Raw genomic sequence first — 20,043 nt, 5'->3', positions numbered from 1 at the left:
CTTGCCACTGAGAGACCAACAATACATAGCTAAGGAAGATGGCTGTGAGCTGCCAATGGGTGCTGAAACAACACCAGCACCATCTGCAGCATCAGTGAGAACTCGTAACTACCACGCCATCTCTCCAGCCCTGACTTCCAGAGTTCCTAATCATGGGGTACAAATGTCCAGCTTTTATATTTCAGAGAGGGGTAAGGGAGGGAGGAGGGGGCCACAACAAGGGAGGAAGGAAAGAGAGGTTAATGCAATACACCTGACATGAAAGTCCAGGGAGGGCTATTTGGAGGGAAAGAAGAAAGGAGATCAGAAAGAAAGAGACAGGGGGGATGGGAAAGAAAAGCACAAGAAACAGATAACAATAGGGCAGTGCCTGCCTTTAACACTCAGGATGCAGGCCGGGCGGTGGTGGCGCACGCCTTTAATCCCAGCACTCGGGAGGCAGAGGCAGGCGGATCTCTGTGAGTTCGAGACCAGCTTGGTCTACAAGAGCTAGTTCCAGGACAGGCTCCAAAACCACAGAGAAACCCTGTCTCGAAAAAACCAAAAAAAAAAAAAAAAAAAAAAACCCACTCAGGATGCAGAGGCAGGTGGATCCTTGTAAGCTCAAGGCCAGTCTGACACACGTAGTCAGTTCCAGGACAGCCAGGGCTGTGTAGGAGATCTTGTCTCAAAAAAAGTACAAAGTATAACGACATTTATGTGTGAAAATGTCATAATGAAACATTATTTTGTATGCTAATTTATTTATTTATTTATTTTGATTTTTCGAGACAGGGTTTCTCCATAGCTTTTTGGTTCCTGTCCTGGAACTAGCTCTTGTAGACCAGGCTGGCCTCGAACTCACAGAGATCCGTCTGCCTCTGCCTCCCGAGTGCTGGGATTAAAGGCATGTGCCACCACCGCCTGGCTTGTATGCTAATTTAAAAAGTATTACTCAGAAACATCAAAAGAAGTCATTACCCTTCACCCCCAAAACACAGTATAAAAGAAACAGGACAGTATGAGCCATTCAAGGGGAAAAAAATTAAAAAAAAATCATAGGGCTGGAGAGATGGCTCAGAGGTTAAGAGCATTGACTATTCTTCCAAAGGTCCTGAGTTCAATTCCCAGCAACCACATGGTGGCTCACAACCATCTGTAATGGGGTCTGATGCCCTCTTCTGGCCTGCAGGCATACACACAGACAAAATATTGTATATGTAATAAATAAATAAATATAAAAAAGCTTAAAAAATCATACCAGAAAGGTTCAGGGATCATGAGGATGAGAGGGTAGAAAGACACATCGCAGAAAGGCCAGATGGCTGACTTGACAAATTATTTGACACAACTAATCATGATTCGATGAGCTAAATGAGGATGCATACAATCAAATAAATGCTCAAAGTACAATCAGATGGGAGTATAGACAAAAAGAAATTTTTAAGCTGTTTTTTATATAGCAAAAATATTCTGAAGCTGAAAAATATAACAGAAATGAAACCTTTAGTAGACTTAGATTTAAAGGAAATTTGAGCAGGAACAATAAAGAATGGCAAAGGTGAAAATCAGATAAAAATATCAAATGTAAAGAATAGGGAACTAGAGAGATGGCTCAACAGGTTAAAAACACTCTCTGGTCTTTCAGAGGCCTGGGCTCCATTCCAGTACCACATGGCGGCATGACAAGGGCCTGTAACTTCTGATGCCCTCTTCTGGTCACCAAGGGCACTGCATGCACATGGTGCACAGATGTACATGCAGGCAAACACACATATATATACATCAATATTTTTTTAGAAGAAAAACAATCCAAGAAACAGAAAATGTACTAAAGTGAACAGATCCTTCCAGACATGTGAACACCATCAAGGTGACCAGCATATCCATCCTGCCCTGACTTTCCTATAAGATTAAACAAATCCTTTCCCCCAAGTTACTTTGGCTGATGTCTATCGCAATAATAGAACCCTAGCTAGAACACTTGCAGTCCTAGCACTCTGGAGGCAGAAGCTAACGACCGGAGATTAACCGGAACACACAGCAAGATGCCTGACTCAAAACCAAAACCAAAGTGGAAGCAGGGGCACGGGACAGAGTTCAGCTGGCAGAGAGCTTGTTTGGCACACCTGAGGCCCCGGGGTCAGTCTCCAGCACCACACGAAACTCGAGGCCCTGGCACATGCCTGTAAGCCTAGCACTCAGAAGGGGTGGGCAGAAAGATCCGGAGTTTAAGGACCTGCTTGGCTACACCATGAATTCTACACCAGACTGGGATATATGAGACCTGTCTCAAGAAAGAGTAGAAATAAAGACACTCGCAGGCAGGATGTGATGGAGTTCATTATCAGTAGACATTAACTGTAAGAAATTCTAAAGAGTTCTGTGGGTTGACGTCAATACTGCTAGACAGCAGCTAAAACCCAAATAAGCACCCCTAGTAGACATAGACAAGCCTTGAGAAAGCTTAGAGTTACTGTACTTCTGGTTGATAATTCCACTCAGTGGTTTCTACATTCACGAAATGGGGTTTGTCCCTGGAATACAAGAAATATTCAACATAGTATTTAAAAATGCCATAGACTACCTGAAACAGCAGGTCAAAACCCCACACACTAATCCCAACATACATAGGAAAGAACATTTGACAAAGTGAAATATTAAAAATAAATGATTAAGCCGGGCGGTGGTGGCGCACGCCTTTAATCCCAGCACTCGGGAGGCAGAGGCAGGCGGATCTCTGGGAGTTCGAGGCCAGCCTGGTCTACAAAGGGAGTTCCAGGACAGGCTCCAAAGCTACAGAGAAACCCTGTCCAGAAAAAAACAAAACAAAAAAAAAATAAATGATTAAGATTATTAGTAAAGCAGAAACAAGAGGCTGGGGAGAGGGCTCAGTGAAGGGCACTTCATATTCTTTCAGAATGCTGGTGCCAGGCTCTACGCACCCACTGCTGTGGGGCTCACAAGCCTCTGTAACTCCGGCTCCGAAGGATCCCACACTCTTCTCTACTCCTGTGAGGCTACCTGCCCTCACACGCACACACCCATACACAGAGGCACATGCACTCACATAACTAAAATAAATACATCCGCTGAAAACCAAAAACAAAGCAGGGGCTGGAGAGATGGCTCAGTGGTTAAGAGCACCGGCTTCTGTTCCAGAGGGATTCCCACCGCTCACAACCATCTGTAACTTCCAGTTTCAGCTGCTATTGCGCCCTCTTCTGGCCTCTGAGGACGCTGCACTCGTGTAGGGCAGAAACATACATGCAGGCAAAACACACACATAAAATGAAAACAAAAGAAATTCACCAAGCTAGAAGAAAATTACCTTAAATATTAAGTTTCAGAGTGCGAAATTAGGCCCAGAAAATTGAAAAGGTACAATGTTACCAATGAAGATTGCTGCACTTGAAGCAGTCGGGCTGTGCTAGTGTGAACCTCAGCTTTTGCTTACTACCGGAGTGATTGCTCTTTGCCTCAGTTTCCCTGCCTGTGAGATGATGGACTAGCTCAAGCTTGAAAGGGAATCGGAGAAGTAGGTGCAATAACCCTGAGGATTCAGAAGCTTGCACAGATTATTATGAGCTGCTTGCTAGCACAGGCCTTATGAGGGCGGAGTGAGAATCACGGTGCAGGACAGAGAGTGGGAGGGAAGCTTCACACACCCAGGAGCCACCAGGCCACCAGAGTCTGGCGAGGGATGAGCCGGATGGAGAGCCCGGCAGCGGCACACCCTAAGCAACAAGCACACACGCTGAGGCCCAGCGGCAAACACGCGTGCGCAAGAAACGCAGCGCGGGCTGAGGGTGGAGGGAGGCACGTAGTCCGGGCAACAGGAGGCGTGGCTCCGGGTTTCCTGGGCCTCAAGAGGCGGGGCACACGGGGATTGGCCGGATGAGGCAGGCGGCGATGGGCGGGGCGGAGGCGGGAGGCGATTGGCCGGATGAGCCGATGGGCGGGACGGGCGCGCAGAGATTGGCGGGATGCGGCGCGGCGCGGTGAGTGTACCGCTAAACGTGATTAACGTGGGTGCTGGGCCGGGCCGGGGGCTCCCGGGGCCGCGGGTCGGGGGTTCGGTGGTGCTTCGGATTGCTGAATGGGCCCGAGCTGGGGGCGTCTGCTGCGGGGCGGGGCGGCGCCGCCTCCGGCTGGGGACACCGTGTGGGCCTCTGCCCATCACCGTGCGTTTTCGACTTGTATTGAGTTCACATGTGTCCTTTTGGCAGATTCGTTGAGTCCGCTTCCTAAGCCAGAATTGCGCATTATAGGAAGCAGAGCCAACTAGAACTTGAACTTTGTATTAGCTGTACTAAAAAAGTAAAATGAAAAGAAAGCTGTGTTCAGAACTTGCTACGCTCATTTCACCTATGCAATGGAAAATGTGTTGAAGCACCCAATATTTACTGAAATCCTCCGTGCATCCCCTGAGCACATCTTATTTGGGCTCGTTGTGTGACCGTTGGGCAATACCTCGTTGAAGAGAGAAAAAAAAAAACTCTGCCTTCCTGGAACTTAGGGTACGCTTGGAGGAGGCAAAGTAAATATGCTTCAGAAGACAAAGCAGACAATTGGCGTGGCAGATGTAGTAAAATTAGATGTGGGGAGGTGAATTTTGAGGAAAGACTTGAAGGGGAAGAGCCAGTGAACCTGGGAGGCACACAGAGTAACCAGGCCTCTGCTGGAGCCCCTGCTGTGGTAGGGACACTTGGAAGGAGGAACAGGTTGGGGGGAGGACCAGCCAGCCCAGAGCTGATCTTCCAGGTAAGAGCTTGGGGCTTTATTTACTGAAATAGCAGCGGTCGGAGAGTCTTGAGCAGAGCAGGGCCAGCTCTATGTTTTCTTTTTATCACTAATTATATTATGGCAGGCTTCTTTGACGATGCCTGGCAGTGTTCCCAGAAGTAGGGTGGTGTCCAGGGAAGTGGATGAAGGCAGATCAATAATTCTATTTGAGGGTATGCTGAATTTGAGACCCTGGAAATTGGGTAGAAATATGGAGATGGTAATGACAAGTTTGGAGCCAGCTCCGGGTTTTATCTGATTAAGTGTACAGGGTGACATCTCCAGACACACGTATGCGCCCCTCCTTTCTCGGTGCCCATCGGATGCAGTGTGGGCAGCTTGCTTGGGACCCCCCGGGGAGCTGCGTTGCAGGGATGCCTTCACATGTCTCCACAGTGATGCTCCTGAGCCTGGACACAGCTGCTGGACAAGCCAGAGGCACTGCCATGTTTTCAGAGCAGGCAGCACAGCGGGCGCACACTCTGCTCTCCCCACCATCGGCCAGCAATGCCACCTTTGCCCGGGTGCCTGTGGCAACTTACACCAACTCCTCACAGCCCTTCCGACTGGGAGAGCGCAGCTTTAGCCGCCAGTACGCCCACATTTATGCCACCCGCCTCGTCCAGATGAGACCCTTCCTGGTGACCCGGGCCCAGCAGCACTGGGGTAAGCTTGGGGTATGCTCGTCCCAGAACTAGGACTTTTCTCTAATCTATTAGCACTTTCCAGTTACCGTGGAAACGGCCTCCTTAGCTCTCTGATGCGTCTTAAGATAAGAATGAGGATTAAATTTACCTGTGGGGCCCGGTGGTGGTGGCGCACGCCTTTAATCCCAGCACTCGGGAGGCAGAGGCAGGTGGATCTCTGTGAGTTCGAGACCAGCCTGGTCTACAGAGCTAGTTCCAGGACAGGCTCCAAAGCCACAGAGAAACCCTGTCTCGAAAAAAACAAAAAAAAAAAAATTTACCTGTGGGGTTAAAGGTAGGTTTTGTTCAGAGGCTGGTGTGAGGTAAGGCCAGAGTTCTGGCAATGAACAGCTATTTCCTATCCTAGCCAGAGGGCCCCTTATCATGACAGGCTGGGCACCAAAAGCCTTGGTCTTTGAGGGATGGACCGCACCCAAACCATAGCGGAGCTGCAGGTGTGGATTTGGAATCTGTTGTTTCTGTTGGCATCCGAAGCTTCTGTGTGGTGCTCCAGTAACCCTTCCTGCCGTGGAATTGCCTGCTCTCTGGGTGGAGCTCCGAGGAATGTTCTTGGCTGCTCCAGGGCATGAGTGTGGTTCTGGCCCAGCCCCCACTTTACCCTGCCTCCTCAGCAATCTGTTCTAGGATTAGGTCTGTGCTGATGAATCCCTGGAACTTTCTGGAACTGGCATTCTTATTCCTGTGCAGCTTGGCTTTCCACATCTTTCATGCTGAGCAAAATGGGATGGGCATTCACACGCGTTCTGTTTGCCTCCTGGGGGCTCTGAATGGCAAGGCTGCTGGCTCCACAGGGAAGAGAATGAGACCGAGGTGGGGGGGGACATGAAGTGGGAAGTGGAAGGTGTATTTTCAGAGGATGGAGCACCGGGCAGAGCAGGGGCTGGCACATAAGAACCCAAAGTCTTAGCTTGGCATAGTGGCATACGCCTTTAATCCGAGCACATGGGAGGCAGAGGCAGCTGGTCACTGTGAGTTTGAGGACAGCCAGAGCTATGTAGTGAGACACTGTCTTAAAAAAACAAAGAGAAGAATCCGGAGTTTTAAGGACATGGTAGTTGTCAGGATAAGCATGTGACTGAGATGTAGGTAATGCGGTTCACAGTTGCTTCCTGTGGCCATGGTAATGAAGTGTTGTAAACAGGGGACTTAGGACAACACATATTTAGTCTCCCATGGTTCTGCAGGCCAAAAGTCTGAAATCAGGTTGTCAGCAGGGCTGGTTCCTTCTAGAGGCTTTAGGGTAGCTCCTTCCAGTTTCTGGTGGCTCCAGGAGGCCCTGGGATTGTGCCTGAACCACTCCAGTCTCTTTCCTGTCTTCGCACGCCCTCGCTCTGGCCTTCCCTGCCTCTGTAGATGCTTGGCATCAAGGTCCCACTCCACCCACAGTCCCTTTATCCCCTCACATTGAGGTCCAGGGAGCCTTCGCTTAACAGGCTCTCCCTCCTGGCAAAGGCTGGGGGAGCAGCTCCTGTGAGCCCCAGTAAGCGTCCTGTGGTAGAGGCTGGGCAGCAGGGTCCTCTGGGTGTCGTCAGGGTGGGATCTCATAGTCTGACTCTGCCCTCACATCCAGGCAGTGGAGTCGCAGTGAAGAAGTTGTGTGAGCTGCAGCCTGGGGAGCAGTGCTGTGTGGTGGGCACACTCTTCAAAGCCATGCCGCTCCAGCCCTCCATCCTGCGGGAGATAAGCGAGGAGGTGAGCCCTACCACCCTGGTGCGCCAACCTTGTCCCAGTGGATTGAGGCTGGACTTCTGACTGGAGGGGGTAGCAAAGCCAATCCAGGCAGGCAGGGGTTGTGGTGCCACTTCATAACACAGGAGCTATGGCAACCTGGGCTCTAAGACCGCCTTCCATCTGTCCCTCAGCACAACCTGATCCCCCAGCCTCCTCGGAGCAAATACATCCACCCAGACGATGAGCTGGTCTTAGAAGATGAACTGCAGCGCATCAAACTGAAAGGCACCATCGATGTGTCCAAGTTGGTCACAGGTGGGAGCCCAGAGGGGTGGGAGACCTGGCAAGGGTGTGGATAGGGCAGCCTGTGAATTACAGGCTCCCTCCCTAGAGTCTTGGGAAGTAGATATGAGTTCACATGGTCAAGGGCTGCCTCAGAGAGCAATCTTCCTGTCTCCATTCAAAAGCAGTGAGCCCGAGGAGACATCTAATCGAGGCTTCACTGGAGTGGCTGAGGGGTGGCCTAGAGGTAGGGGACCCACAAAGGCTACCTTTGGGTTCTGACTTCACCCTCCCTCAGGAACGGTCTTGGCAGTGTTTGGCTCCGTGAGAGACGATGGCAAGTTTCAGGTTGAGGACCACTGCTTTGCTGACCTGGCTCCACAGAAGCCTGTGCCCCCTCTTGACACAGACAGGTGAGGCACCCCACTCCAGCACCCCAGTGTCCCTGTGGGGAGGAGTCGCCTCCTCCTTCCAGCAGCCCACAGACCTCACCATCCTCTGCAGGTTTGTGCTGCTGGTGTCAGGGTTGGGTCTGGGCGGAGGTGGCGGAGAGAGCCTCCTGGGCACCCAGCTGCTGGTGGACGTGGTGACAGGACAGCTCGGGGACGAAGGAGAACAGTGCAGCGCTGCGCATGTCTCTCGAGTCATCCTTGCCGGCAACCTCCTCAGTCACAATACCCAGAGCAGAGATTCCATCAATAAGGTACGGAGTTCACCTGACTGCTCAGCCTGGCCTGTTAGCATGACTGGGCCTGCTGCTCCAGGGCTGCCTTATAAGGTATGGGAGCCAGGGTGGAGTTCAGGACCTGTGCAATCAGCCCCTAACTACCTTTCAGCAGGTAGAGATACCTGCTACTGGCCTTTGCCTTGCCCAGAGCTGAGGCACTGAGGGCCCGGCCACATCCTAGGTCTCTTCTCCCAGGCCAAGTACCTCACCAAGAAAACCCAGGCAGCCAGCGTGGAGGCAGTGAAAATGCTGGATGAGATCCTACTGCAGCTGAGCGTGAGCAGCTTGGGAAATGGCAGGGCTGTGGGAACCCAGCTGGTGAAGCTGCTGTCGGACTGGGAAGGGGAGGTAGGGTGGTCAGAGTCGTGGGGGTGGGGCCTCTCGCGGCCTACAAGCTCCCCCTGCCTTGTGCCCTCCAGGCCTCAGTACCTGTGGATGTGATGCCAGGCGAATTCGATCCGACCAACTATACACTCCCACAGCAGCCCCTGCATCCCTGCATGTTCCCCCTGGCCACGGCCTATTCCACACTGCAGCTGGTCACCAACCCATATCAAGCCACCATCGATGGAGTAAGGTAGTCAACATGTACAAGACACGGGGACGAAGTAAGCCTGGGAGGGCACAGGACTGCAGAAGGCCCTCCTGGCATCTGTCTACCCTGCAGGGTTGGCTTGGGCATCCCCGTGAGGCCATCGGGTAGGATCTGAGAGAGTCTTTGTGGCTGGGTGGCAGTGATAGCGCTGCCCCCCCCCCCCCCCCCCGTCTCCACCCAGGCCACAGTCAGCAGAGCCTTCCTCTTCCAGGTTCCTGGGGACCTCTGGACAGAATGTGAGTGATATCTTCCGATACAGCAGCATGGAAGACCACTTAGAGATCCTAGAGTGGACCCTACGGGTCCGTCACCTCAGCCCCACGGCTCCGGACACCCTAGGTATCTGCTCAGTTACATTTCAGAGAAGCCATTCTGGAAGCCATTCTGGAATCAAAATTCTGTCCACACCAAGGCCTGTACAATTGCAGAGTAGGAGCGTAAAGCCCCTAGCATCACTGGGCCTGTGATCACCAGGCACTCTGCCACAGTTGGGGTGCTGTTGCATTCAGTGAGAATGTAGCTCAACAACAGGTCTTTCTGCAGGGTGTTACCCCTTCTACAAAAGTGACCCGTTCATCTTTCCGGAATGTCCCCATGTCTACTTCTGTGGCAACACCCCCAGCTTTGGCTCCAAAATCGTCCGAGGTAAGTTTTACCTTTGGGGGCTCCAGGCCTGAGTCATCAGAAACAACTTTGCCTTACAAAGGTCCCTACAGGATAGACACCGTGTGTGGTGGCGATTGTGTATGGTGTGTGGGGTAGCTGACTGGCGAGGGTCTGAGGTGGACCTGAGCACATGATACAACCGTGGCTGCTGTTTCTGGGGACGTCCCTGTAAGGCAGGTCCTACCCAGAACCTAAAGTGGGCCCCATATGTTGTCTTGCAGGTCCTGAGGACCAGGTGGTGCTGTTAGTGGCCGTTCCTGACTTTAGTTCTACACAGACTGCCTGTCTGGTGAACCTACGCAGCCTGGCCTGCCAGCCTATCAGCTTCGCAGGCTTTGGAGCAGAACACGATGACCTGGGAGACCTGGGGCTGGGTCCCTGAGGCAGCTGGGCCGTTCACCCTTGCCACGTGAGCCCTGTAAATAAAACACGATTTTTTTTTACAAATCTGGGCCTTGAGCATCTGGGCTTGTGTGGGATGGGACTGACGGGAGCCCCAACAAGCCAGCCTCCTCTCCCGCTGAGCAGAACAGTGCCATGGGTGCCATGAGTTTGTTTTATTGCTGTGACCCTGGCTTCCTTGCCTGCCCTCCCCAAAGGTTGGCAGGTAGAACTGGAGCTTCTGCGTAGACTCTGGCTTAGGAGTCCTGGTGGCCTTGATGTCCCACACTGGGGAGGGTGGCCCATCCAGGGGGACCTCCGATGGCTAAGTGTCAGCCAGCACGGGCTTGGGAAGTGCTGTCTTAGTTTGAATTGGGATCCCAGTCTCAGAAATCCCCAAAGTTCACTGTGTAGGTCTCCACCGTCGTGAATGGAAATGTGGGGCCCGTGTCCATCTCTTCTTCCTCCTCTTCCATTTCCTCCTCCTCCAGCTCAGTCCCATACTCTGTCCCAAACTCTGTCACTATTTCTGTGTAGGTCTCAGTCTCTGACTCCTCCCAGCCTGCAGTGGTTGTAGGTGGAATTTCCGAGGGCCTCCAGGTAATGCCTGGTGTAGGGCCTGGTGTAGGGGAAGAGGGAGGCGTAGGGGAAGGGGTGGGGCTTATGGCAGGACCTGTGGTAGCATTGAGGCGGCTTCTCCGCATCTGTTCCCTCATCCGCAGCCGGTACCGTAGACGGCGCTGCTGCATGCGCCGCTGCTGGGGGGTCATGGGTCGTGAGGGGTCGATGCGGAAAATAGGCCGGTTCCCATTCATAGCCAAGATCTCCCGAATGCGCTTCCAGTTGGAGCGAGCCAGGATGAAGTTGCACTGGGTGGCCCCAATGTCATAGTCCACGTTGCAGGTCTTGGCACTTGAGGTGTAGCCCTCTGCGTGGGCCGTCACACGGTACTCACCCGGGTTGAGGATGCGCCAATAGTCACCTCCACTTGCTGTATAAAGAAGAGAGGCCTGGTTGTCCCAGGGCCTCGCCAGCTCTGCCCTCTCCGATTCCCCTAGGCCCAGTTCTCCCAAGTCCTGGGCAGGCCCAATACCTTTGGCAGAGTGCAAAGGACCCTCTGGGTCCTGGGTTGCTATACAAAGCAGGCTTGCTTTGCTACTTGGGGAGACTTGCTACTACTTTGGAAGGGCAAGGTCCCCATCTGGGAAAGCAAAGCTATACACACATAGCCAGGTGTCATGACACTAGCTCTATAATCTTGCTGCTCGAAGCGGGGCTTGAATTCAAGGCCAGCCTGGGCTATGCAGAAGTTCTAGGCCAGCCAGAGGTACATGTCCGGGATCCTTAAAAAGGGGGGGGGGGGCACATGCTGAATACCTGTCTTCACACCATGGTTGATGCCATTCACGGAGATGGTAGCATTGGCAATGGGAATGCCTTGCTCATCTGTCACCACACCCTTAATGCCACGGTGCACCTGCAAAAGGGAGGTGTGGGTGCACATGGAGATTCCGTGTCCACACTCCTCCCACGCTTTGCCCTCCTCCTATGTAGCCCAGGCTGCCCCACCTGCTCCATGAAGGTGAGCAGCGCTTCCTTGTTGTTCTCCCACTCCCGGGGCAGCTCACTCTCATGAGGGAACTTGTCACAGCCCAGGTAAATAGAGAGCTCCAGGCAGTTAGTATGCAGGTAGCTGAAGTCATTGATAGCTGGACAGACAAAAACAGACCACAGTCATCCCCTTCCCGGGCTACAGCCTTCCCCAAGCTCTCCCCAGGAAGACTTACTCCCAGACCGAGGATTCCACTTGGCCCCGTTGACAATGCCCATGCCGCTGGTGTAGTCCTGGGCCTGGCACCCTCCCCGGTAGGGCTCGGTCATGGTGAGATGGGCAGAGGCGAAAGAGATGGCCAGCCAGCGGAAAATGGCGTGATCTGGAGTCTCCTGGGCCTCGGAGCCCTCATAATCATCTTCTCCACGGGCAGCTGCCATCGCTGCTGCCAACAGCTGCTCCTGGCTAGGCGTCCGAGCCATGTCGTAGGGGTAAGACACAAGCCGCTCACCACCATTCAGATTTGCACCCAGCACGAAGGGGTTCTTCTCCATCCAGGAAATGATGGCCCGGACTTCTGTGGATACCTGGAGATGTGTGGTGGAAGAAGTCATATTCCCTAACGTTCATGGAACCCCACATTAGTGATGAACTTCTCACATCCTCCCCAAGTCCCCGATTCTTCCTCTTGCCCTCCAGAGTCTCAGTGCCTCCACCTCAGCTCCCTGTCGGCAACCCTCCCTCCACCCCAGCTGCCGCCACTCAGCACACCAGGACCTGTTCCTCACCGTGGCATCTGGGGACAGGTAGCGTTCAGGGATTGGCAAGTTATTGTTGGGGACCCTGTAGGGGACCCATTTCTTTTCCTCAGCTGCCCAGAGCACAGAGTTGAGATCTGGGAAGTCCTCAAAGATGTCAAAGCCCTCCTCAGTCCACAGCCCCAGTGCCCAGTTCCCAAACTCTGAGCCCTGCAAGGAAAACCATCGGTGACTATGGGATGGTAAGTCAGGGAAGGTCCACCCATGCCTCCAATCTCTACCCATGTGAGCCCCACAACCCACCATCTGCGCGGCCACCTCGTAGCCGTCTGGGTTCAGTGAAGGCACCAAGTGAATCCGAGTGTCCTGTACCAGGCTGCGCACTCGGGGGTTCCCGTCGCGGTACTCGTGGCACAGGTACTGCATGAGCAGTAACAGGAGCTCTCGGCCGAGCACCTCATTGCCATGGATCCCAGCTGTGTAGCGGAACTCAGGCTCCCCTGCAAAGACAGGAGCCACAGCAAGCACTTAGCCCAGCAAGGCCCAGATACACCCAAAGGGGTTGGGGGCAGCTGACGCTTGTGGGGCTCAGCAAGACGGGCCTGGGTCCCCTGGGATCTCCAGGTCAGGGACCAGATGGTGAGTGCTATATATCACTGTAGAGGCCCAGCAGGAGGGAAGCAGTGCAGGGACCCCGCAACTCTAGGCATTGGCAAAACAATGTCCCCAGGCCCTCACCCAGCTCGTGCTCCCCAGGGTTGTCCGAGATCTCCATCGCGTAGATCTTGAGCCCCCGTGAACTCTTGCCCAGGCTGTAGGTGCGGGTAATTGTGGGGCACTCCTCATTCACCATCTTCATCAGCTGGCAGGGACAAGACATGTCACTGAGTTATTATCCTGCTTCCCTGACGGGTTCTATGGGAAGAGGCAGGTAACTCCCGTCCCTCTCAGATGACTAAAGCAAGAGGTGACCAATACTCCTTAAAGGGAAATTATACCTTTGGAATAGTAGGGACAGGGCCACGTACAAGCTCTTATACCCCATCCCAGCCTGTACTCCGGCTTCTAACCTGGCGCATATCCTTATAGCTGTGGTGCCGGAAGTCCAGGTTGTCAGTGGTTACCACCTCGTTCTGTGCATAGTAGCTGTGGACAGCTGCAGAAGAGCAGATACACAGGGCCTGAATCAGCTGCCCTTTGCTCCAGACCCAAGCCACACTGCGGCCACCCCAAGCCACAGCCAGCCCCTCTTCACTCACGGGTCACAGGGCAGCCTAGCACCTCCAGCCGCATGCACAGGCTACCGTTCCAGGTGAGCGGATAGATGCGAATGAAACGGGCCACAACTGGCTCGGGGAGCTCACTCAGCACAGGCGTGTCCTTGTCCACATTCCCATGGAAGGTCTGGAGAGAAACAGGCCTCTGTGTAGTACCCTGCTCTTCCAAGAGCCCACCCTGGCCCAGACAATGAGGGCAAAGCAGAAGACTCGGGCACCCACCATCTCCTCATAGCCATTGGTGTACATCACCCAGGTCTGGCTGTCGTTGCTGAAGCCCACGAAGAAGGTGGTCACAAAGTCGTCACTGTGGAGCAGACATAGCCAAGTAAAGCATCAGCTAGGCACTGGAGCATGGCCTGGACCTCTGGAGCCAGATTCCCTGTCTGGTCATAGGCCGTGGCCGCTGCAACGCTTGCCTGTCCATCTGAACATGCAAACCTACTAGCTAGGACTGAGGGGCCGGTGCATGGTTGATCTCTCGCTGATTTTTCTGGCCTTCCTAGTTCAGGTCAAGGGCCATCTGGAATGTCCCAAACGGGACTCAGAGCCCTGCTAGAGTCCCTGCCCACTGCCTAAGAGCCTGTCTACATACTGGATGCTGGAATCGCGGCCTTGTGTAATGACGCCTGTGAACCGAGTTGTCCTCCTGGCGTCCACCTCAATCCACTGGGTCTGCGACTCATCCTCAGCACACCACGCCCCGTCGTAGTAGTCATCTTCATTAGTGCCAGCCTGTTAAAGGGGATGCTGAGCACGGGCAGGGGAGCCCTCGCCCACTGCAGGACGGACCGTCCACTCACCCACCTGCATGTTGAGCCGGCCCCGCTGAGCTCCCAGGCCATGGCGCAGCATGGAGGAGGCACGGATCTGGTTGTCCTCAATGCGGTGTGATTCCATCCCAATAGGTGGGCACTCTGCAGATGCACGGCCTGGATCAGCGGCTCACGCTCAACCTCCCTTCACTAGTCCAGAGCCAACAGGCCTATAGCGCATGCCTCTTACATGGGGGTGCCAGTTAGGGCACTATGACTCTGAAGACTGCAGATTCCACCCATCTCCAGGAGGTTCAGAGCAGGCCAGGAGCCAGTATGACCCAAGCCTGTTTCTCCTGCGTTAGCTACCATCTGAAGGATGAGCTGATGGTACCCAACACTTATGATAAATTCCAGCAACTTCACCTAGATGAGGCCCTTTGCACATGGCTTCAAAATGAAACCTATAAAGGCAGCTGGAGACCTCCCTTCCTCCCCTAGGCCCTGCCCCCATCCCACCGTCACCCAGCTGCTGGACACCAAGAAGTTCTGCCCTTCCCCAACCGCCAAGCAGGCCAACCTCAGCAGAGCACAGGTACAGCTGAGGAAGGCTGTCTTCAGCTCACGGGGTTCTTCCATGTGCTACAAGAATCTACAGTGGGATAGGTTTCTGGGGGTCAAAACTACACCAGGAAATCTGGTCCAGTGTGCAGTCCTGAGTGGGCCATCACCTGACACCTGGCCCTACTCACTGATTTTCTCCACTGGGGCCCACTCCTCTTCCAAGTCCTCGCCCTTCCGTGGCCCTGTTAACAAAGGAAAAGGTTGAAGCCAAGGGCCTACAGTGGCAAAAAGCCAAATGCTACACCATGGGGACTGGCCACAAACCTTTGTGGTCCTTGTTTTTCTCCACAGCCCACTTGTCCTCTGTCTCCTCCTTGGGGTTACTGCCCTCCTTTTTGGGTTTCTCTGGGGGCATGTAAGATAAGAGAGGCCAGTCAGGTTAGCCCTGGACCTGGAGTAGGGAAAGCCAGGCTGAGCAGGGAATACATGGAGAAGGGTGTCAGGCTGAGCTAGGGGTCCGTGAAGGTCAGGCTGACCTGAGAGCAAGCAGAAGGGGTCAGGCTGAGCTGGGGGCATGTGACAGGGTTCAGGCTAAGCTGGGGACACATGAGGGTCAGGCTGACCTGAGAGCATGTGGGGAAGGGTGAGGCTGAGCCTGGAGCATGCAGATAAGAATCAGGCTGAGCAGGAGGCTCATGGAGCAGACACAGTGGCCTCAGAGGCTGGCCTGCTACAGTGTCTGCCTGGTCTCACTCACTCAGCTCCTCCTTCTCTTCATCCACCTCTTGTCCAACATCTGGCTTCTGTGGTGGAGGATGGGGGAAGTAATAGTCCACTGTGGGAGAGAAAGCCAGGTTTAGCTGACCCCGATCCTGTCCTGGCCTCGCTCCTGACTTCATAGGAGCTCATAGGGCAGGCCTGATCAATAGGGGAGAAAGGTGAGAAGGTAGGGGACAGGCTAAGACCGAGGTCACAAACCTGGTGCAAGTTCTCCCTATGGGAAGGAAAAAAATCAAAGATGCGCAGGGCACGAGATATGTCTGGGTGGCAGCTAGCGCATGTGGCCAGGGGAGGGCGGGCCCTGAGAGCTGGGCGGAGGCCAAGGGCTGGAGTCATTAATAGTAACAGATGGGCAGGGAAATGGTAAAGACTGGACAAAGCAAGAGCCCAGGAAGGAGATCTGAGCGATCCAATGGGATCTGCGAAAGGAGAGCACCGAGGGCAACAGCCCAGCCCTCTGGAGAAGGCAGTGAGCAGGCAGGAAGCCTGCTAGAGCCCAGGGTAGGGAGGGCTGGGTCCACATATGGTAACAGGCCTGAGGCGGAGTCGCAGGGACACCCCTATTGGAGGCAAGAGCAAAGTCAGGAGCCAGGAAGGGAAGCAGAGAAGGCCCATGTCCACGAGCCTGCATACCTTGGACTCTGGGATACTAGATACTCACTGTCGTCATAGTTGGGGATCAAGTAGCCATCCCCATAGTCAGGAGGCAGCAGGGGCTGCAGAGGTGGATCTGTGGGGGTAAGGTGGAGGTGAACTAGGGCCTCTCCCCGACCCTGAGTCCCCTCTAATGTCTCCCATCTTACCGACTTCCTTCCTTTCTTCTGGCTCTTCCACCTTCTCCTCAAGGCGCTCTGGCCAGAGCCTCCTCCTGCTGGGTGTTGGTCTGGGCTGCTTCTGGCGCCGGATATATTCAACTAAGGGGGAAGCAGATTCTAAGCAGCCATCCTAGGTGCTTAGGTAGGACCATCAATGACCAGGCCAGAGTCTGATCCACGCCCACGCAGGGGTCCTACTCACAGTCCTCATAATCCTCCCTCTCTATCTGGTCATTGTAGTCCAGCGTGGGTGCCTCGGTCTCCTCCTCTGGCTCTGAGGGGAGACAACAGTGGCCTTCTAACAGCCATACCCAGGTCCAGTCCAGAAAGCCCCTGAGTCTAGTAGGGCTGAGTGGTGGCCACCCCGAAACTGAGATGATGACAGCTACTCACCTGGCTGGGGCTCCTTGGCCTCTACCTGGGTCCCCTCTCCTTGACCCTGCCAGGTATTTGGGAAGGTTCTTCCTACAACACAAGACCCAGGAGTGGATAAACAGGGGTGCCTACCCGGACTACCTTGAGAGCTTAAGACAGCTGGACCTGCGGTACCCTCCTAAGGCCACAGCTCACTCCCAAGGAAGCATAGGCACTCTGCTGGTATACCCTGGGGCTAGAGTGCTCCACTGCCCGCCAGGTGATGGCGGGAAGCTTACTTCAAAGCTTACTATAAAGTTGAGGAAAGCAGGTGGGGCCAGGGAGCAGGGTTCTCCACCTATAAGCTCCCAAGCTCTCTCCCTACTCAAGTGGCAGCCTTAAGAGAATTTATTGATAAAACCACCAAGTTCATGACAAGGCCTCAAAGCTTCCTTATCTTAGGGTCCCAGGGATCTCTCCTCATTTCTCCATGTCCTCAAAGAGGTCAGAACCCCAAGGAGCCTGTTACAAACCTCTCTCCTGGGGTAGCTCCTCGGGGCTGGGGTTAGAGGGTGGGAGAAGTGGCCACTCCAGCGTTTCTAAGGGGGCCACGGTTGACAGCCTCTTCCCTGCCGAGGGCCTCTTAGTGGCCTTGGGTGGCTTCTCCTTGGGCTTCTTGGTGGCCTTGGGTGGCTTCTCCTTGGGCTTCTTGGTGGCCTTAGGTGGCTTCTCCTTGGGCTTCTTGGTGGCCTTGGGTGGCTTCTCCTTTCCCTTCTTGGGAGGCCTGGTGGACCCCTCCACAGGTTGTTTTGTAACCTTAGGGCCTTTGTCCTTCTTTCCTTTCTTCCCTCTGTCTTTGTTCTTTTCTGGAGGGACTGCCAAGGATGAAGATGTGGGTTAAACAATCAGAGCCCATTCTGTGTGCCCATGTGGTTCTCAGAATGCCCACAGCCTGGGTATGAGGGCACTCGCCCGCCCCTGGTATAGATCAGGAAACTCAGGTTAGCCACTTGCTCAAGTGGCAGAATGAGATCCGTGTCCAGGCTTCCTGTCTGCACACCTCAAGCCCTCAGCATCAGCTCTCGACTGCTCTGAAGGCTCAGTATGGGGCACAATATCTAGGGAGACACCACCATCTGCCAGAACTTCCATGGGGGTCCCTCACAATCCACTTTTTCCATGTCTGGTTAGTCCTGGAGCACAGTTCTTCCCAGGCAGGGAAGGCACAGGAAAATGCCTAAAGGAGCAAGGCTCCCCGAGCAAACTGCCAGGTAAATTAAAGGGCATGGCTAGGCCTCTCCTTAAGGGACAAGATGAACTTCAAAGAGGCTCTCGAGTCTGGCTGTTCAGTACTAGAGCAGCCCCTGGTGTGTGCAAAGCCTCGTGTCTGATTCCCTAGCACCATACCAAAGGAGGAAGGTGACAGGCAGGCATGACTTGAAGTCTAAAAGGAAGGCTTAGGGTAGGTTGTGAGCCAGAACCAACAGAAGGCCCTGGGGACCACGTCAAGGACCAAGGGACAGGTAGGTAGCTTCTAGCTGCTGGCTCATCTCAGAGAAGTCTAGTAGCAGGGGCCACCCTCCCAGCACCCCGAGAGCTGCAAATACTGCAGAGAATTTAATGGTGGATGGGAAACAGAACGGCAGTTGCCTGCACCACAGAGAACATTACAAAACACGCAGCAGAAGCCCTTGCAGCCATGTCTAAGCCTTGACTGGGGCAGGCAGAGCGGTGCAGGGAGGTGAGGGGTAGGGGAGAACAGGACAGACCTACAGCAGTCGGGACTGGAGGGGGAGCTGCTGACCTCAGGAATGATGAACGGTGCCTTGCAGTCTCCTGGGAGAGAGATCACAAGATCCTCTGCCACCCTCCAGAGGGCCATGAAAAACAGCCAAGATTTACGGACATCTGGTTACGTAAGAGGCCCCAGATTACATGCCTTGGTGATGCTATCACCTCGGCTAGTTCTGACCATCTCAGACTACCCACTTTCACCTGGAAGTCTTCCGCATCCCCCTCCCCTGCCTGTGTGTTTCTGAGGGAGGGGAGGAGGCCGAAGCTTGCCACTATTAGACTAGGGCCAGTTTGAACGGGGAGGTGAAACACAATCCCCTTCTGGCCCAAACCTGCATCCTCGTGAGTCTTGGACGACTGGATCCTCAGAACCGCAAAAGCCCAGTGCCACCCTGTGTTGGACATACCCCCAGGTCTCCAAACTCCTGGCTAGAACCGCCGCCTGGCACGGTGTTGCCTTGTATAGCACTGGAGAGCACTTTTTCACTGGGCAGCATGGGAAGTGGCCAGACCCTCCAGCGCCCCTGTATGCTCACCTGAGGCCATGGCCTCCCATGCCTCCAGGTTCTCACCTTCTGTGTCTGCCCGAACCTTGCCCCCTGCCTTGGATTTGCGGGCACGCTGGGTGGGCTCTGGAAGTGGCTGAGATTCCACGTCGTCCTCCCGGGGCGGGGACTGGGTCTCCAGCTCCGAAAGGAAGCCTTCGAGGAACTCCTCGATCTCGTCGTCCGTCAGCACCGTCTGTGGGCTCCCCCCGGGGCACAGCGCCAGCAGTGCCAGGAGGCCGCAGAGCAGAGGTGCGGTGCGCACCATAGCCATGGCTTTAGGCACCCGCGGGAGCGGGGTGGGCTCAAGCAAGGACTTGGGTGGCAGGGGCGGTGCCCCGCGTGGGGGCGGGAAAGGGCGTGAGAGACCCTGAGGAGTAACGTGGGCGTCAAGGGTATCCAAAAAGGAGTGGGAGAGTCAGGGAGGACAAGGGGCTCTGGGAGAGGTTCTGGCGGCCCTGGGCGCTCCAGCCCCGCGTGGCTAGCTCTCACGCGGACCGCCCTCCAGAGTGCTTGCGACGGCCTGGCCAGGGCGGGGGCTTCGGGTTTCCGGAGGGAGAGGAGGAGGAGTCGTCCTTGGACCGGGGGCTGCGGGGGAGGGAGGCGGAGCAGTGTGGAGCCCCGACTACAAGCAGCGTCTGCGCCCAGTTTAGAGGGTCTGGGTGCAGGGCGAGTGGGGGAAGGAAGGCCTGGGAGGAGCGGCTACAGAGCAGAAGTTATGCGGCAGGGAGTGTGCAGGGTCTAAGGAGGCCTATGCTCTACCTGTTGTGCCCTCTGCTCCGAGCCTCCCAGCCTGCTAGGAAAGGGAGGGAGGGCCCCCAGGGTACTGTCAACCCACTCCTCCCCACTCTCTGGAGGTTGGTTCTTCAACGCGCATCACCTGCTGCGTACAGGTGCAAATGTCAGCTTCGTGCAGTTGTCACCAACATCCCAGGTCTTTGAAGCCAATCACTGTCCACAACAGAAAAGACAGCCTTGTGAGGATTCACTTTTTCGAGGGAGGTTGTGAAAAACTGTCCTCAGCAAGCCAGCTGCTGCCCTGGAGCTAGGAGCCCG

At 54.6% G+C, this 20,043-nt stretch overlaps 2 protein-coding genes across 2 annotated transcripts; one reads left to right on the top strand and one right to left on the bottom strand.

Annotated features, from left to right (window-relative positions):
• Nucleotides 1-3,895: 3,895 nt before the first annotated feature.
• Pold2 (DNA polymerase delta 2, accessory subunit) lies at nt 3,896-9,853 on the top strand. Its single transcript, XM_075944243.1, has 11 exons — nt 3,896-3,980; nt 5,161-5,430; nt 7,042-7,163; nt 7,334-7,457; nt 7,723-7,837; nt 7,929-8,127; nt 8,347-8,427; nt 8,571-8,728; nt 8,958-9,085; nt 9,290-9,391; nt 9,634-9,853. The coding sequence occupies exons 1-11, from the start codon at nt 3,926-3,928 to the stop codon at nt 9,792-9,794; spliced, it is 1,515 nt and encodes a 504-aa protein (XP_075800358.1). The 5' UTR covers nt 3,896-3,925; the 3' UTR covers nt 9,795-9,853.
• Nucleotides 9,854-9,950: 97 nt separating this feature from the next.
• Aebp1 (AE binding protein 1) lies at nt 9,951-19,492 on the bottom strand. Its single transcript, XM_075944241.1, has 21 exons — nt 19,015-19,492; nt 17,182-17,523; nt 16,688-16,759; nt 16,497-16,568; nt 16,283-16,393; nt 16,141-16,209; nt 15,457-15,534; nt 15,024-15,104; nt 14,888-14,941; nt 14,188-14,297; nt 13,976-14,115; nt 13,603-13,687; nt 13,363-13,507; nt 13,174-13,259; nt 12,842-12,965; nt 12,407-12,603; nt 12,134-12,313; nt 11,581-11,932; nt 11,363-11,502; nt 11,171-11,270; nt 9,951-10,784 (listed from the first exon to the last, which is right to left on the bottom strand). The coding sequence occupies exons 1-21, from the start codon at nt 19,259-19,261 to the stop codon at nt 10,180-10,182; spliced, it is 3,390 nt and encodes a 1,129-aa protein (XP_075800356.1). The 5' UTR covers nt 19,262-19,492; the 3' UTR covers nt 9,951-10,179.
• Between the last annotated feature and the right edge of the window lie 551 nt (nt 19,493-20,043).

The sequence above is a fragment of the Microtus pennsylvanicus genome, chromosome 12, assembly GCF_037038515.1.
Source record: "Microtus pennsylvanicus isolate mMicPen1 chromosome 12, mMicPen1.hap1, whole genome shotgun sequence".
In the NCBI taxonomy this organism is placed as follows: domain Eukaryota; kingdom Metazoa; phylum Chordata; class Mammalia; order Rodentia; family Cricetidae; genus Microtus; species Microtus pennsylvanicus.
The sequence above is the reverse complement of the archived record's forward strand: the minus strand, read 5'-3'. Positions and strand labels throughout refer to the sequence as shown.

Bases quoted from the DNA above. Each gene is read 5' to 3' on its own strand.
- Aebp1 (XM_075944241.1), bottom strand. From the start codon at position 19,261: ATGGCTATGGTGCGCACCGCACCTCTGCTCTGCGGCCTCCTGGCACTG. The intron at 16,394-16,496 runs GTGAGTAGGACC...CTTCCCCCTTAG, and splicing joins GAGGGAGGATTATGAGGACT to TTGAATATATCCGGCGCCAG. The intron at 13,688-13,975 runs GTATGTAGACAG...TCTGCTCCACAG, and splicing joins GGCCGCGATTCCAGCATCCA to TGACGACTTTGTGACCACCT.
- Pold2 (XM_075944243.1), top strand. From the start codon at position 3,926: ATGAGCCGATGGGCGGGACGGGCGCGCAGAGATTGGCGGGATGCGGCG. The intron at 7,458-7,722 runs GTGGGAGCCCAG...ACCCTCCCTCAG, and splicing joins TGTGTCCAAGTTGGTCACAG to GAACGGTCTTGGCAGTGTTT. The intron at 9,392-9,633 runs GTAAGTTTTACC...GTTGTCTTGCAG, and splicing joins TGGCTCCAAAATCGTCCGAG to GTCCTGAGGACCAGGTGGTG.